The sequence below is a fragment of the Sceloporus occidentalis genome, unplaced genomic scaffold (genome assembly GCF_023333645.1).
Source record: "Sceloporus occidentalis isolate IW3139 unplaced genomic scaffold, rSceOcc1.0.p SCAF_87, whole genome shotgun sequence".
NCBI lineage: Eukaryota > Metazoa > Chordata > Lepidosauria > Squamata > Phrynosomatidae > Sceloporus > Sceloporus occidentalis.
In genome coordinates this window covers 3,183,439-3,198,123 of record NW_028317067.1, presented here as the reverse complement: position 1 = coordinate 3,198,123, position 14,685 = coordinate 3,183,439, and the positions used below count along the sequence as shown (strand labels likewise).

Here is a 14,685-nt window from a genome sequence, read left to right as displayed (position 1 = left end):
AGAATATTATTTCATCACTTCACTCGTGGAAGCTGCAGTTTAATAACGTTTACAGGTATCAGTAGAGCGGTGGCGCGGCCGGAGAGCGGTTATTCTTCTTCAATCCTCTCTGGTAAGACACAGAAGACCAAGCTGCCCCGGCATTACCTTAAGTTACAAACACCACAAACAAATATCTTCCTCCCCAAACCACTGAACGCTGTCCCGTCTCCACCAGAGAGGCCGGCCCCGCACCGCGGCACAATGCGCTCGTGGCCTCTCTGGCGGAGAAATGGTTAAAACAGTTATTTCAAGTAAGACCAAAACCGGGGAACTCCTAAAATCCTGTATGTACACGTTAACAAAACGAAAGCCACCAGTCCGCCATCTCTGTAATTGTCAGATCTTTTCATCCTTAAATCACATTCTTGGTTTGACCCCAGAACAGGGCAGATATAATTAAGCATTTGGGCTTATTAAAGTATGGCCGCGGGCTGGGCTTCAGGAACAGCTGCAGCCTTTAGCACTACGGATGATTGTTCCTTGGCGTGCCCGATGAATTCTCTGCGCTCTCCCCCCCTTTCTAAAATAAAAATCCCCCCCCCAATGATATACTGTTAATGTAGCATTGGCCCGCTTTAGAGGACTGGTGCTCGGAAGAAAATCCACCCCCCCATTAAACAAACATACATTCATGTCTCGTCCACAGTCGTAATAAGAAGCATTCCCAAGTGAATTTTCCAAAACAGTTTTAATAGATAGCACTCTGCAGACGCTCCGCATCCCCTCGTCCTTCACAGCTCTGGAGCCCGGAACGTAAACTTCTGGATTCAGCTAATAGAGTCTTTTACACAGTTTTCCGTGAGGTGAGAACTCGGACTATGGACCCAAGACCTCCTATTACTAGTGCCTGCGGGAAGAAGCCAGAAACAAGGAGATAGTCAACAAAGTGTGATTTCAGTGATGTGGGAAGGTGTCTTCTTGGGAAGGTGGATTCTTCAGAACTTTGCTATAAATGATTCATGTAATAAGGTGTGTAAGCAAGTCTGAAGCTGTCAAACAATGCTCACCGGGGTATTTAGAGAAGGAAAATCCATACAATCACTGCAGGAAGATTACAGTTTCTTGAGCATGTGCTCTATGAGGTTTTAGTGGTAACCGATCTCTCAGGCGGAGAGTTACATTGCAGCACCGTGCGATCTCATGAGTTTAAGTCACATTGACTTCAACGGGAGCTTCTATCACAAGCTGCAAGTCCAGCAGAAAATATACAGACAGCGAGATCTACATAAGCCTTGGTTTAAACTCCTTGACGTCACCATAAATTATGAAGGCCTGTCACCAATGGGCTTCTGCTGCGAGAGGCACTTGGTGGATCCTATAAAATGTGTAGTTAAGTCGGTGAGCGTTCTCCAGATTCTGCATTATATAGGGCCAGAATTACCCAATACAGAAATACCATACAACTGAAGCATCATCATTCCTCTCTTTCCACTAATGCCGGTCACCTGTCTAACCCAGGAAGAAGTGCAGTGCCGCCTAAAAAAAATATGAAAATAGACAAATCACCAGGTCCAGATGGCATTCACCCCCGCGTTCTAAGGGAGTTAAGTAATGTAATAGACAGACCCCTATTTCTAATCTTCAAGGACTCTATAGTGACAGGGTCTGTTCACCAGGACTGGCGCATAGCAAATGTTGTGCCAATATTAAAAAAGGGGACAAAAAGTGACCCGGGGAATTATAGGCCTGTTAGTTTAACTTCTGTTGTGTGTAAACTGTTTGAGGGTTTCCTAAGAGATGCTATTTTGGAGAATCTCAATGAAAATAAGTGTATGACTCCATATCAGCATTGGGTTTACAAGGGATCGGTCCTGTCAAACTAACCTGATCAGCTTTTATGAGGAGGTGAGCTCAAGACTGGATCGGGGTGAATCGCTGGATGTCGTATATCTTGATTTTTCCAAAGCATTTGATACGGTGCCACATAAAAGGCTGGTACATAAAATGAGAATGCTTGGGCTGGGGGAGAATGTGTGTATGTGGGTAAGTAACTGGCTCAGTGATAGGAAACAGAGGGTGGTTATTAATGGTACATACTCTGAGTGGGTGACTGTTGCTAGTGGGGTACCACAGGGGTCAGTTTTGGGTCCTATTCTTTTTAATATATTTATTAATGACCTTGTAGAGGGATTGTATAGTAAAGTAGCAATCTTTGCAGACGATACTAAGCTCTGTAACGTGGTTAACACAATAGAGGACAGTGCACGATTACAAATGGATCTGCATAGGTTGGAGGCTTGGGCTGGGATGTGGCAGATGAGGTTCAACACAGATAAATGTAAGGTTATGCACATGGGGAAGAAAAATCCAGGCTGGGAATATGTATTAAATGGGAAAACACCGGGGACGACTAACCTGGAAAAGGACTTAGGAGTTTTAGTTAACAGTAAATTTACCTGTAGCGACCAGTGTCAGGCAGCTGCTGCTAAGGCAAATAAAATCATGGGGTGCATCAAAAGGGGCATAGATGCCCACGACAAGGAAATAATTCTACCCCTGTACAAGTCACTAGTCAGACCACACATGGAATACTGTGTACAGTACTGGGCACCAGTGTACAAGAAAGATATAGTGGAGCTGGAGAGGGTTCAAAGACGGGCAACCAGAGTAATAAGGGGAATGGGAGGACTACAGTACCCAGAAAGATTATCAGAATTAGGGTTATTTAGTTTGGAAAAAAGACGGCTTAGGGGGGACTTAATAACTATGTATAAATATATAAGGGGACAGTACAGAGATCACTCCCAGGACCTATTTATACCCAGGACTGTATCTATAACAAGGGGACATCCTCTACGGCTGGAGGAAAGAAGGTTTCTACACCAGCACAGACGGGGGTTCTTTACAGTAAGAGCGGTGAGATTATGGAACTCTCTGCCAGAGGAAGTGGTAATGGTAAACTTAATAAAAGAGTTCAAAAGGAGCCTGGACGTGTTTCTTGAAAGCAATAATATTACAAGTTATGGATATTAGATTAATAGGGACAGAACGTTGATCCAGGGATTTATTCTGATTGCCATATTTGGAGTCGGGAAGGAATTTTCCCCCTGGTATGGGGCAATTGGCATCTGCTTCATAAGGGTTTTTTTGCCTTCCTCTGGATCAACACAGTAGGGACACAATATGTATATAGGTTGAACTTGATGGACTCTGGTCTTTTTTCAACCTTATGAACTATGTTACTATGTTACCTCCCCTGTGCCGATGGAACAGATCGAGCAGCACATAATACATTTCTAAATGTAGCTGAAATGGAATAAAACAAGGTGCCGGTACGTGATCTGCGCTGCGCAGCTCCTTGGCACACCTTACTGAACACACTCATCTACTGAACATGTCCGGTGGCATCCGCCAGTTTCATATTGAGCAATACAAAAATAATCATTTACAGAATAGTCAACTGTAGAAAACTTGCACCTGTTAATATCAAGCTCTTACTTATCAAGCCGCAAATCAATCATGTATATCCACACAGGTATAACAAGAAATGCACCCTACATCTTCACTACACCCTATTTTCTTCCGGGGGGGTTCATTCTAAGTTCAGCCCAGTGAGCAGAGTCACAGCACTGCCATAAATCGCAGCCGCTCCTAGATGATGTTATATGGGTTGACTCCGTCTATCACGAGTACACGTTTTTGACAGTTTTGGTATTCTTCAGACTACGCCATAATACGAAACAATCACCAAACAAATTGTTCTCTGCAAAATCAGGCTCCCCCTAACCCAGAACACACTGTATCAGCAGACTTTTTTGCAATTTAAAGGAACAGTCCAGCCATCACCCACTTTAATGCATATGATGGCAGAGTGGTCGCTTTACATTTTCATGGTGCCCTCCTTCAAGTAGCCCCTAAATGTCGGTGGCGAACGGCACAGAATTCTCTTCCAATCCTAAAAATTGGATAGAAAAGCAACTTTGATGATTCTTACAGATGCCGTCTTCATTTCTGATAAATAAAGAACAGGTTTCTGACTCACAGATTTGGATGTGATTGGTGGTGTCTGCTATGTCTATTACAACAATCCTGATACATAACAAACGGCACAGAACGGTATCAGAGCTGCACCAATAATCTCCCAAAACGAAGTTACCTTATCGTTACAACGAGGCATTAGACAGTGTTTGCTATAAAACTTCATATAAGTCACCAGTAACGGCTCTCATTTTGTGATCTCGGCTTTAAACAATGTCGGGTGCGTCCCACTCCTTTATCTTTGCTCTACAAGTTGCCCCGGCTCGCTCATTCCCTGCCTACCTTTTCGTGCCACTGTAGCAATATGGCGCTGCTGTTCTCTGTGGGTTTCTCAAACCCCTTGTAGATGTATTTCATGAGCAGATCGATTTCGTTTCGGTCCAGTGTCTTCACCGCCTGTTCGATATCATTACTTTTGAACGATGTCAAGACTTTCAGTACAATCGCCTGGGTCCGTTCCTAGGACGCAAAGAGAAGAGCGGTGAGAAGAAACAATAACCGTTCCGAGCTTTTATTATGATTTTAAACAATCAACACATGAAGAGAAACAGTAACTACCTTCACAAGTTGGTTTTTCGAGTTGACTGGAGAATTCCGGAAGGCAGCGTGGAAAGCACGAAGCATGTCCCCTGTGCAACAAGTGGTTAAGGAGAAGCAGCACAGAAATAATGCCTCCTATAATTCTAATTAAGGCTCTTTCATGGTCAATTTCAGCCAAGTTATGAGTCAGATTCTCCACAATTAATTCAATTTTGATCTCCTTAAAACCTTCACAACACTCCACGCAACCTTGAAGAAAGTAGGCCAAAAAACCCTATGACGACGGCATGGAGCGTCAAAAGGAAAGCAGCGCTGTGTGCTCCGGCGCACGCTGCTACCCACTGGTTCCCGGCACAGAGGACCATCTCACAACCGAGGCAGCCCTCGGGGGCCGGCATCACCCTCCCCAGGACGGAAGTCTTCCGAGATCCAGCAAGACTTCCCTTTATGAACGGATGCCTCACGTTCTATGTTGGGTTCATCAGGCACAGATTATAATTATACACCAACTATCCCGTATGGCAGGGCTCGACAAATCCCAGGCGCCTAGGTGTTTGTCAGCCTGTGATCGAGGGGGCGCTGCTGTCTGCCCTGGGCAGACAGCACAGCCACTCAGAGCCCGCCCCTGAGCCTGTGATCGATTCTGTAGGCTGAAACTGCGATTGCAGGAAAAGCTGCAATCGCGTTTTCAGCTGCCACAGGCAGCTTCAGGAAATGGGGTTGAGTGTTGATTGGGTCCCCACATAAGTGTGGGGACCTGACACAACATCCCCCTGCTGCCTGATCGGTCCATGAGAGCGAAAGTGCAGCGTTAACCCCTTCAATGCCGCGATCGCGGCATTTTCGGGGTTAATTCCTGTTTTGTAAGGGGCTCTGCTGCTGGTGGTCTGCCTGGAAGCCCAGGCAAACCAGCAACAGCAAAAACGAACCCCCACAAGCCTTTTGATGATTCCTGTTGGCATGGAAGCCTTACAGCAGTCATCAGAGACTCCCCCCTGCAATGGCTCGTCTATAGACCAGCAATTGCGTCCCAGCTGCCAGAGGCAGCTTCAGGGACAGGGGAGAGGGTTCTTTGGTCTCCACATGAGTGTGGACACCAGCCCCAACACCCCTTTGCTGCCTGATCGCGCCATGAGAGCGACAGTGCAGCGTTAACCCCTTCAATGCCACAATTGTGTATAACACATGACAGGGCATTGCAGGGGTTAACATTTGTCTGGGGACTGAATATCAGTCAATGCTGTGCTCCAATGGAACATCAGCATTAAAAGCGTTAAAAAAAAAAAAAATTAAAAAAAACAAAAAACAAAAAAAAACCCAGCACTGACCTGAAAGTCCAGGGTGCTTCCAAGTCAAATGAGTGAGTGAGTTTGGTAAGTGGGCTGATGATGATCCGATCACTCCTAACCAACTGTTAGTTTAAAAAAAAATCCTGGCTCCTAACTTTTTTATCTGGCGCCTAGATTCACAACAAATTTGTCAAGCCTTGCCGTATGGTGCAAAGCAACGGTATTATAGAGAACAAGTCTCGCCGACATGCAGTAGCTTTTGGTCAATAAATACAATCTAGACTCCGAACTAAAGCCTATTTTTAAACAGAATTTTACATTTTGTGAGGTTCTCGCGTTAATTCCGCTCTGGCTTGTGAGAGATTCCCAGGGGTCTAAAGGGACCCCGCTGCGCATCCGACTTCTCATTGATTTCAACATGGGGAACCGGAGGGAGCTACGTCATCTAACACTTTCGGAATCTAAGCGTGTGATTTTTTTAAAGGATCTATAAATGCACATTACAGGGCTTACTAAGTACTTTAAATGCATTCGTGTTGGCGAGGGTATTTAGGGCAGTAGGCTGTCTCTTTAAGCTATTCTCAATTCCCAACATGTCTTTTGAGCTAAAATGTGGTTTTATATTTTAAACAAAACGCTGGTGTTTCTCTGTGGAGCTTTAAAGAAATAGCCTCTGGGTGTTAGAAGAGTTTCAATGAGTTACTCATCACTCTGTAACAAAGACTCGCAAGGAACCCATTGGATTTATTACTGGAATGGAAGTAAAACATCCCCTGAAAGGAACAGCTTGAGATGACAGTTAAAGAGGAAGTCCCGCTGAAAATGTATTTTCTTTAGCATTGTATTGCATAATGTAGTCTAGCATTGGTTTTCTTCCAAACTGCAGACCTGGAGGCCGCCGTTGTCGTAATGGCAATGCTAATGAAGTCCGTTCCTCCATAGACTTTCATTAGTCAGTGTTTCTGGTTGGGTGATTAACACCCGCCATTCTATTGTTTACAAGGCAGTACGGTATGGAGTCAGGGTGTTTGTTTAGTAGATTAGACTAAGATAACAGAGGTAGAACACACTCACATGACAAATATCTCTAAGTATTGTGTTATGTGAAAACAAGAAGAGTTTTAAAACAGAAAAAAACATTTCGAAAATGGATTTTTAATGTGACAAAGAAATGAAGGAGAGGAGTAGGTGAGGATAACATGTAGCTTCCTACACTTCATTCTCATCTGTCTCTTTTGAATATCATAATGAAGACGAGATATTACACGTCACCAACGGCCCATATCAGAGAACCATCTGCTGCTCCAATGGCTGCTGTATGGGGGGACACGCTGGCGTAACTCCTTCTTGGTCTGAGAGGTCCTACAAGGCTCTCATATTACAAACGCTTCTAAATGAGCAGATTTCTCTCCATTCCCAGTAACTGAATACACGACTAAGCCACTTAACCAAGATCACAAGCCAAGGTTGCCTGGATGTCCTATTCTTGCCTCCATCTAACACACTAACAGTTACTTAGACTTCACAAAATTCACATGACCCATTTACTGACCAATAATACTAGAAATATCAGAACATCTGGCACCGGAGATCCTCACACATCAGGTTAGGTCAAAGAAAAGAGATGCTTATTTAAAACAAATTGAATTATATAAATGAAAATTTGTCCCTGATATATGGGCTACCAAAACTGCCAGGCTGCAGGGCTTGGATCGGCCCTATCATTCAACGCCCTGCAGTATGTGAGATGTATAACTCATTGCGTTCTGTGAGGTTTTACACCCCCCCCCCGCACACTGTAGGGAGCAGCACTTTACATGAACTGGCCCGCACAATGTGAACATCGACGGGCGACACACAGAACATGGGAACATCGACGGACGACACACAGAACAGTAGCATTTTCTCAAAGGGGTTTCGCAAAAGTCAACAGCACCAGCTGAGAATGAAAACACTTGAAATTACCATCAACTTGTTAAGCAAGTTTTGCCATCAGAGAACTTGAAACAATGAGGCGCCACCCAGCCATGGGTGTTTCGACCACAAACACATCTAATTACAAAATGCTTATTAGCAGCCAAGCCCATGCTTCGGATATAACCCTGCGCTGAAATGAAGTAGCTGCATATTAAGCCATTTGTATGGGAACTATCTACTAAACACCCTGACTACGGCAAATGTTGGAATGGCTCAGTCTTAATCACCCGGTTGGTCACTATAGAGGAACAGACTTCATTATCATTGCCATAAAGAATCAGCTCAGTGCGGTGTTTGAGCAGGAAAGGTCCCCTAAAATATCTCATGACTGACAGCAAATAAAGGAAGTATATTGGAACAAAATGAGATAAAACCAAGTTTCCTAGAATTATAATCTGCATTAATGTATAAAGGACTGTATTTAAGGCTCAACGAGAATTGGTTGTTTTCTTTTTTGGGACTCACTTAAGTTAAAGAATTACAGTCTCTTCAAAATCAGAAGTCTGGTCATTGGCAGTTAACGCACGAGTAGCGTTCTATTCACACTTCAAGAATAACCAAATTGTGACTTTTTCCAACCACAAACAGTAAAAGCACTCGAACGTATTCATTTCTGATTTAAATTTTAACTTAAGAGCCATTGTCTTATTCTGTTCTAGTTATCGCTGACTTTTGCACCGGCTTAAGTGTGCGGTTAAACAGATGTTCAGCGGATACCCCACGGAGAGCCTGTCGTAAGCGAAAAGATGGGCCATGCGAAGAGAAATGTTTCACTGCGGCCCGTTTTAATTTCCACGCGCCACTTTTTATCGTTCAACGCTTTTTAGAATTTAATCAGTTTCTGATTGGTTCCATTACGTTACATAATATCAAATAAAGAATCTAAATTAAAATAACCAATAGATGGTTTTTTCACACCAAACCAACTTCGGTACCTAAATGTTAGTAAGAGTCGCATGTGACTCGAGCGCACTCCATATTGCGCCCGTGTCATGGATCCATGTGCCTGCACTCTCACCCCACTCGCATCTACCCCACTCGCGAGTGGCACAGAAGGATCCCGGTGGGTTCTCTAAGGTTCTGGTGGTTGGAGGCAGGATGGATCCGGCAACAAAATGCTGTGGGGTAGAAACAGGCACGGTCCTAGGGAGTCCAACTAAGGGGAATTTCACTGCCTGCCGGTTAGCGGCATATTTCCTGGAGCTGAGGAACGTCTCAATCTATAAATATGTTTCACACTATTATTATTAGCAAGTTCAACGGTTCCCTGTGAATATCACTGCATTAAAGTTCCAGCAGAATGAAAGGATAAAACCTGAATTCTAAAGTAAACTGCCCCTATAATACGCCTTCTAAGGGGGTCATTATATAAAACAAAAACCCTGAAAACCATAGGAAATATTTTCTATTGTTGTCTGCACCGGCAGAGTGATCAAAGTAGAGAAAAAAAACAACTTTAAGTGTAGCTGGTGAGAATACCTTTTAACGACAACGTGAAGTGTTTTTTTGGGGGGGGGGGAGGGTGCATATGGCCTAAAATGTGCAAAGATCCTTTCTTCTTATCATATACCCATATCTGCAGTTACTACGAGGAGAGGTTAGTAGAGCAAACAGTCCTTCCTCTTCCCTCCCCGACAGCTTTAACGTTTCAGGTAAAACCAGAAACGCGGAGAGCGACAAACTACTCTACTCCTTCCTGTTTACATCAGGATTCACGCGGCAGAAATGTCGCCCGTTCTTCCCTGCGATGCACTTTGGGTTTGTATTATATAGATCATTCACACGTGCAGCCAGTAAGATGACCATGGCTTCCAGGATCATGTCGAGTCTCACAATCCAAGGAGCCAGGTAGCCATGGCTTCTAGATATTTAGATCTAGCTCCTATCTTTGCGCCATTTTACATTGATTGCTAGGGGTGCACACCTTTCGGGGTCCTAAAACACAGCTGGACTTTCTTTGTAGATGTTTTAGAAGCCAAGAAACCAAAAAGCCATAGTGATCAATACAAAAATGGCACAAAAGGAACCAAACCCCAAAGCCTAGCAGGCATGGTAACCTAACCCCTGGGATTTATTCAGGCATGTCCTAACAGTTTCAGGCTGACTTCCAGACCTGTCTGGCTCCCAACTTCTAAACAAATGTGTCGGGCGCTGTCATCATGAAACGCGAGATCCTCATCTGGTGCTGTGCGGTGGAAAAAGTGTCAGCGATTACAGGTAACTCCTCCAAGCGGCTTCACATACAGTGGATGCTGTGTATCCCAATAAAGGCCTTGTGTGAGTGCGAGTGTGTACAGTAGAGGAATGAATAACGTGTATATGTACACGGGCAAAATAACACGTATGCCAGAATGTGCGTCTAGGAAAATAATCATGCTCTCATTTCAAAATATTGGAACGTTTGCGAAGCACTTTAGGAATTCGAGGTGGAGATGCACACAATGTGTGTCATCTTATGATTCCTTACACACCGTCTCATTTTTATTATACGTAGCGTTGTGCATAGTGCTGGAACTGGATGAGCCGGGGAGTTTCGTCAAATTGAAGTCCATTATTAATGTACTTATGGCAAAAAAAGCTATGTTTCCAAAGCATGGGAGAGAGCGCGCGTGTGTATGAATGAAGAAAATGTACTTTCAGGGAGCGTGGTAGCACCAGGGGCCACAGAAACAATGCTATGTGAACTACTAGTACATATCAATTCCAAAACATGTCACAATCAATCAGCGGCCCCCTTCAGAAAGGATCTACGGGGACGGTCAAAGTAGACGTCACTAAGGAAGCGATAAGCTACACCAGGATCTTAGAACACCATTGTATCCATCTGTGGAATATCTTAACATGCGCCATAGAACTAATCACACTTAGATCTGGAAATCACTCCAAAATAGTCTTATCTGGTCGTGGTATCAGCGAAGCGAGTGTGCAAAATACATAGACGTTAGCGATCACTTCCCCGGCACTGAACTGGTTACCGTTCCTTCTAATCCCAACCCGGAATCTACAACCATATAGAGAATACACAGCCGGCCTGATACTTCCCACGGGAACAGAGATGTCACTTCGAACCGGGCAGCCCGTCACAATCCTATATTTAGAGCAGCAGCTAATGCATTTCTAAAATAGGGAATTTGAAAGAAACCTTGGACCTCGTAACACAGGAGGTATGTATAAACTACAGCAAAGCCTCGCACTAAATAACTCCTCTTCTGCCGGCGTGCAGAGCGACGCGCCGCTAACAATGCACGAGAGAAACGGGACAATGGCTTAAATAAACATGTATGTATAACATCAGACACGTCTGCGCCCCGTGTATCAGCTTCATTTGGGATCATCAGATCAGACGCCATAAAGACCCATCACCGGTCTCTGGAAATAAAAGCCCATTACATTAACGTAGCCGGAACAGAAAATAAAGCTCATCCGACTCTCATGAAAGCCTCTCCTTAATGTGCAAAGTAACAGAGGTGGCAGATCGGAGAGTCCTGTTAAAACACGTACAGTCAGGTGACATCACTTTTCAGGGAGGAAACCCGCCGACAGATCAACGTTTATGAACACGGCCACAGACGCCTGTTGATGCTTCGACTTGTCTGTATCGCTATCATGCGCATTGGTTTTTGTGTCTTTGCTTTTCCCGTATTGGGTTTATCTCCTCTTTGCTCCTACTCTCAGAAACATTTCAATGGCCCCGCTGGACAGAAGACATACCCCAATCAAAGGGGCAATACAGACCTCAGACACAAGTGCAGCTTAATGTTCTATCCAGCCGGGGTCCTCATGACCTCCATGCATTGTGCTGCGTTACTAAATGTCTACAAAAAGATGGCGGCTCAAAACAAATACAATAACCACCTTATGGGAGGAAAGAAAAGCCTATGACATATTTCTGGCCAGTGTGTAAAATAAATAAACAAACTGAAAATTCTTAATTGTTTTGGAAATTCCAGTTCTCTGGTTATAGCACATCATACCCGTCACATAATGAACATGTTTGTTGATTTCTGTATGATGGCCAAATTTCGGATCGGGCATTTATCACCACCAGACCTGCTCGGGGACTTGGTATTATGTACAAGGTAAGGATACTTAAGATTTTTTTTTCCTCCAGAATAAAACCCAGCCTTGTATTAAAGCAAAGTGAGGTTACGTCACTATTAACCCTTTACAAACAGCGGAGCTGCACTTCTCAACTTGACCTGCAACATGTAGAATCCAAGGTTTGGGGCAGGGCACTGCTTACCCCTTTCTGTAAGTTGAATTGTTACGTTATATACTGCTTGTTATGACCTGTTTACCGATTGTATAGCACCGCGGAATATGATGGCGCTATATAAAACAATAAAAGTCATAATACCGATCAACCCGTTGGTCGTATTTACGGATAAATCAACTCATTAAAAAGTGGAAATACAATAAAAGTGAGCAGAAACACCAAATGTGGAAGTCAAGGAGCAGCCTGGATCACAGACACCACCGAAGGCGAGCAAAAGGCATCCTGAAATTCAGCATCTCATAAAAACTCTGGTTATTGACCTAGAAGGAATGTATCGCTCTCATGCTTACGACCATTTTACGATCAATACAAGTCAAACATAACCAGGGAGTGGAGCGCAAGAGCCTTTACACATCAGTCCCCCCTGTCAGCGGAGATCAGGAGCCCGATTGTACAAATATGAGTAACATTCCCTGCTAAGGTGACACTCCGTGCGTGTCGCTTCCCGCAGAACAAAAAGGAACAAGTCAACTCTCAGAACGTCTTCCACTTAACTTCTGTCAAAAGCCTTAGCAGACATTAACGTTAAACGCGGAACGATCACCGACATCAGAACTCGAAGAACCTTCTGAGCACAAGCGGCTCCATTCATTAAAGGGAAAGTGGATTTCGCAGGAGAGCTGCGGTTTCAACTCCCTCGCTATTCATCATGAAATGCCGACACAGGCGGCCCTGTATAAAGCATAACACAAAGTGCAAGGAGGCCGAGGAAATCTCACTGATTTCACTATACACCTTTCGAGGCTAGAAAAGCCGTTCCTGCAGCAGCTCGCTGGAGTTGGCCCTTCAGAATGTAAAGTGACAGTGAGGGGTTAAAACTACAGCTCTCCCCTTAGTGAATAAACCCCAAGGTGTACACAGATAATATTACATCATCACCGGATAACATCTACTATACATGCAATAACCTCATAGTCCCTGGTACCCACGTCGTATCAAGGCGTATTCACTAAACTAGGAGTTACACGTTATTTAAAGGTCTAACTGCTTTTAATGGTGACTTTTGCTTCTGAGATGGGCCAAGACGACCCCCCTTAAGAGTTCCCCGCTTGCTGAATAAACCCCTTGATGGGCCGACTAGTTTAGGGGTCTCTATGCGCACATTTGAGCCCCCCCCCATTCTGCTGCCTGCAAAGTATCTCCCTAAACTCCAACGAACTTCAGCTACTCCTTCAAATGACCCCAAGGTCTGTTGAATAAATAAGTAGCAGCCTCTACTTTTTTCCCATTCAGATCACACCACCTGCCTCACTCACACTATTGCAACATATTACCCCATCCACACTACAGGGTTACCCCGGCCTATTGTCAGCTGTACCCCACGGTAATATTCTCAGTAACCCCCGGTACACCGTGAAGGATATTGCCTTATCAGATTGTCCACTTCAGCCTCGTCGGGACCCTGGGGCTCAGCCGGTTCTTCCTGCAGCTGATCGTCCACAAACTTATTCTCGTCGTATTCATCAATGTCCACCTTACGGAACCGCGAGGAGAGGGTGTTCTTTGCCATGACGGTGGGAAATGGGTGGCAGTGAGGGGGTGACACCAAGGAGGGGTGGTGTGACCCGAGGGGAGGATAGAGGAGTGGGGACGGTGCACAGAAAGAAGGCGATGTGAGAAAGACACGGAAAATGGAGTGGGTGTGACACCAGAGAGACACCCGGAATTATGGAAGCGGAAAGACAGGGGACCGGAGCCCGGGGTAACGATAGGGCGACGAGGGGGTAACAGTAGCCTTGGGTGCGTGGAGAGATGTAGCGGGGAGGGGGTAGGAGGAAACACGCCAGGGGAACACTGTGTGAGCTGGGCGGTGACAGCCAATGCTGGGGGGTCAGGGGTGGCACGGAGGGAGGTGGCGGCTCCTCTGGATTCTAGTCGCTGTCACCGACTCTCCGTTCCTGTCCGCCCGGCTCCCTCCGCTTCCGGTGACTCCGGCAGGCGGGGAGTGCGACGGAAGCGGAAAGGCGTCACCGGCGCTAGACGCGAAGAGAGGTGAAGCCGTCATGGCGGTTGCTTAGCAACTTTAGGCCTGGAACCTATAGGTTCGTCAACTGGCTCCAGGAAAATGATGCTGCAAGTCTGTCCAATATACACAATATATATATATATTAATATACATGTTAAACTTAAGATATACTTCACTTAGTAATTACAGTTACCCAAACCAGATAAACCAAATAAATAATAATAAAGCTCATATCTCCCTCTTTTATATAAACTGTGTGGCTCCCAGGGTTGTACATCCCTAAAGGTTACACTCATGTGTATAGAAACTGCTGAAAATGCGTGGATAAATTCAATTGTTTAAATGAAATAGATCATTCTTCCTGTAAATGCCATATTTGTTAATAACAAATTAATGCCCCGCCCACCAGACCCCCCAAGGGTTTGCGCATACCTGTGAACTATCTGGAAGCCCGCCCACTTCCCCTCCAAAAATGGTATGTGTCTGGTGAGGTCAGCAGGACCACCCACTGATATTAGTGGGAACCACCCACATGGTCCGTGGGAAATCTGAAGGGGGGCTCCAGTCTGGATTTTCACTGCCCCGACCCAATTGCCCCACTGCCCTGCTTTAGAGTG

At 45.0% G+C, this 14,685-nt stretch overlaps 1 protein-coding gene across 2 annotated transcripts; it reads right to left on the bottom strand.

Moving 5' to 3' along the window:
• Positions 1 to 826: 826 nt before the first annotated feature.
• LOC149284934 (actin-related protein 2/3 complex subunit 5-B) lies at positions 827 to 13,612 on the bottom strand. Of its 2 annotated transcripts, none has more exons than XM_089496132.1 (4): positions 13,467 to 13,612; positions 4,579 to 4,660; positions 4,303 to 4,479; positions 827 to 889 (listed from the first exon to the last, which is right to left on the bottom strand). In XM_089496132.1, the coding sequence occupies exons 1-4, from the start codon at positions 13,610 to 13,612 to the stop codon at positions 827 to 829; spliced, it is 468 nt and encodes a 155-aa protein (XP_089352258.1). The 2 variants fall into 2 exon arrangements, with proteins under 2 accessions (XP_089352258.1, XP_089352259.1); XM_089496133.1 differs by having other exon boundaries at positions 4,579 to 4,651.
• Between the last annotated feature and the right edge of the window lie 1,073 nt (positions 13,613 to 14,685).

What these genes read in the sequence shown, in the direction of transcription:
- LOC149284934 (XM_089496132.1), bottom strand. Translation starts at nt 13,612, where the DNA reads ATGGCAAAGAACACCCTCTCCTCGCGGTTCCGTAAGGTGGACATTGAT. An exon ending in GTGGACAATCTGATAAGGCA is followed by an intron (nt 4,661 to 13,466) that starts ATATCCTTCACG and finishes CTCCTTAACCAC; the next exon opens with TTGTTGCACAGGGGACATGC. An exon ending in TGCTACAGTGGCACGAAAAG is followed by an intron (nt 890 to 4,302) that starts GTAGGCAGGGAA and finishes TTCTTCCCGCAG; the next exon opens with GCACTAGTAATAGGAGGTCT.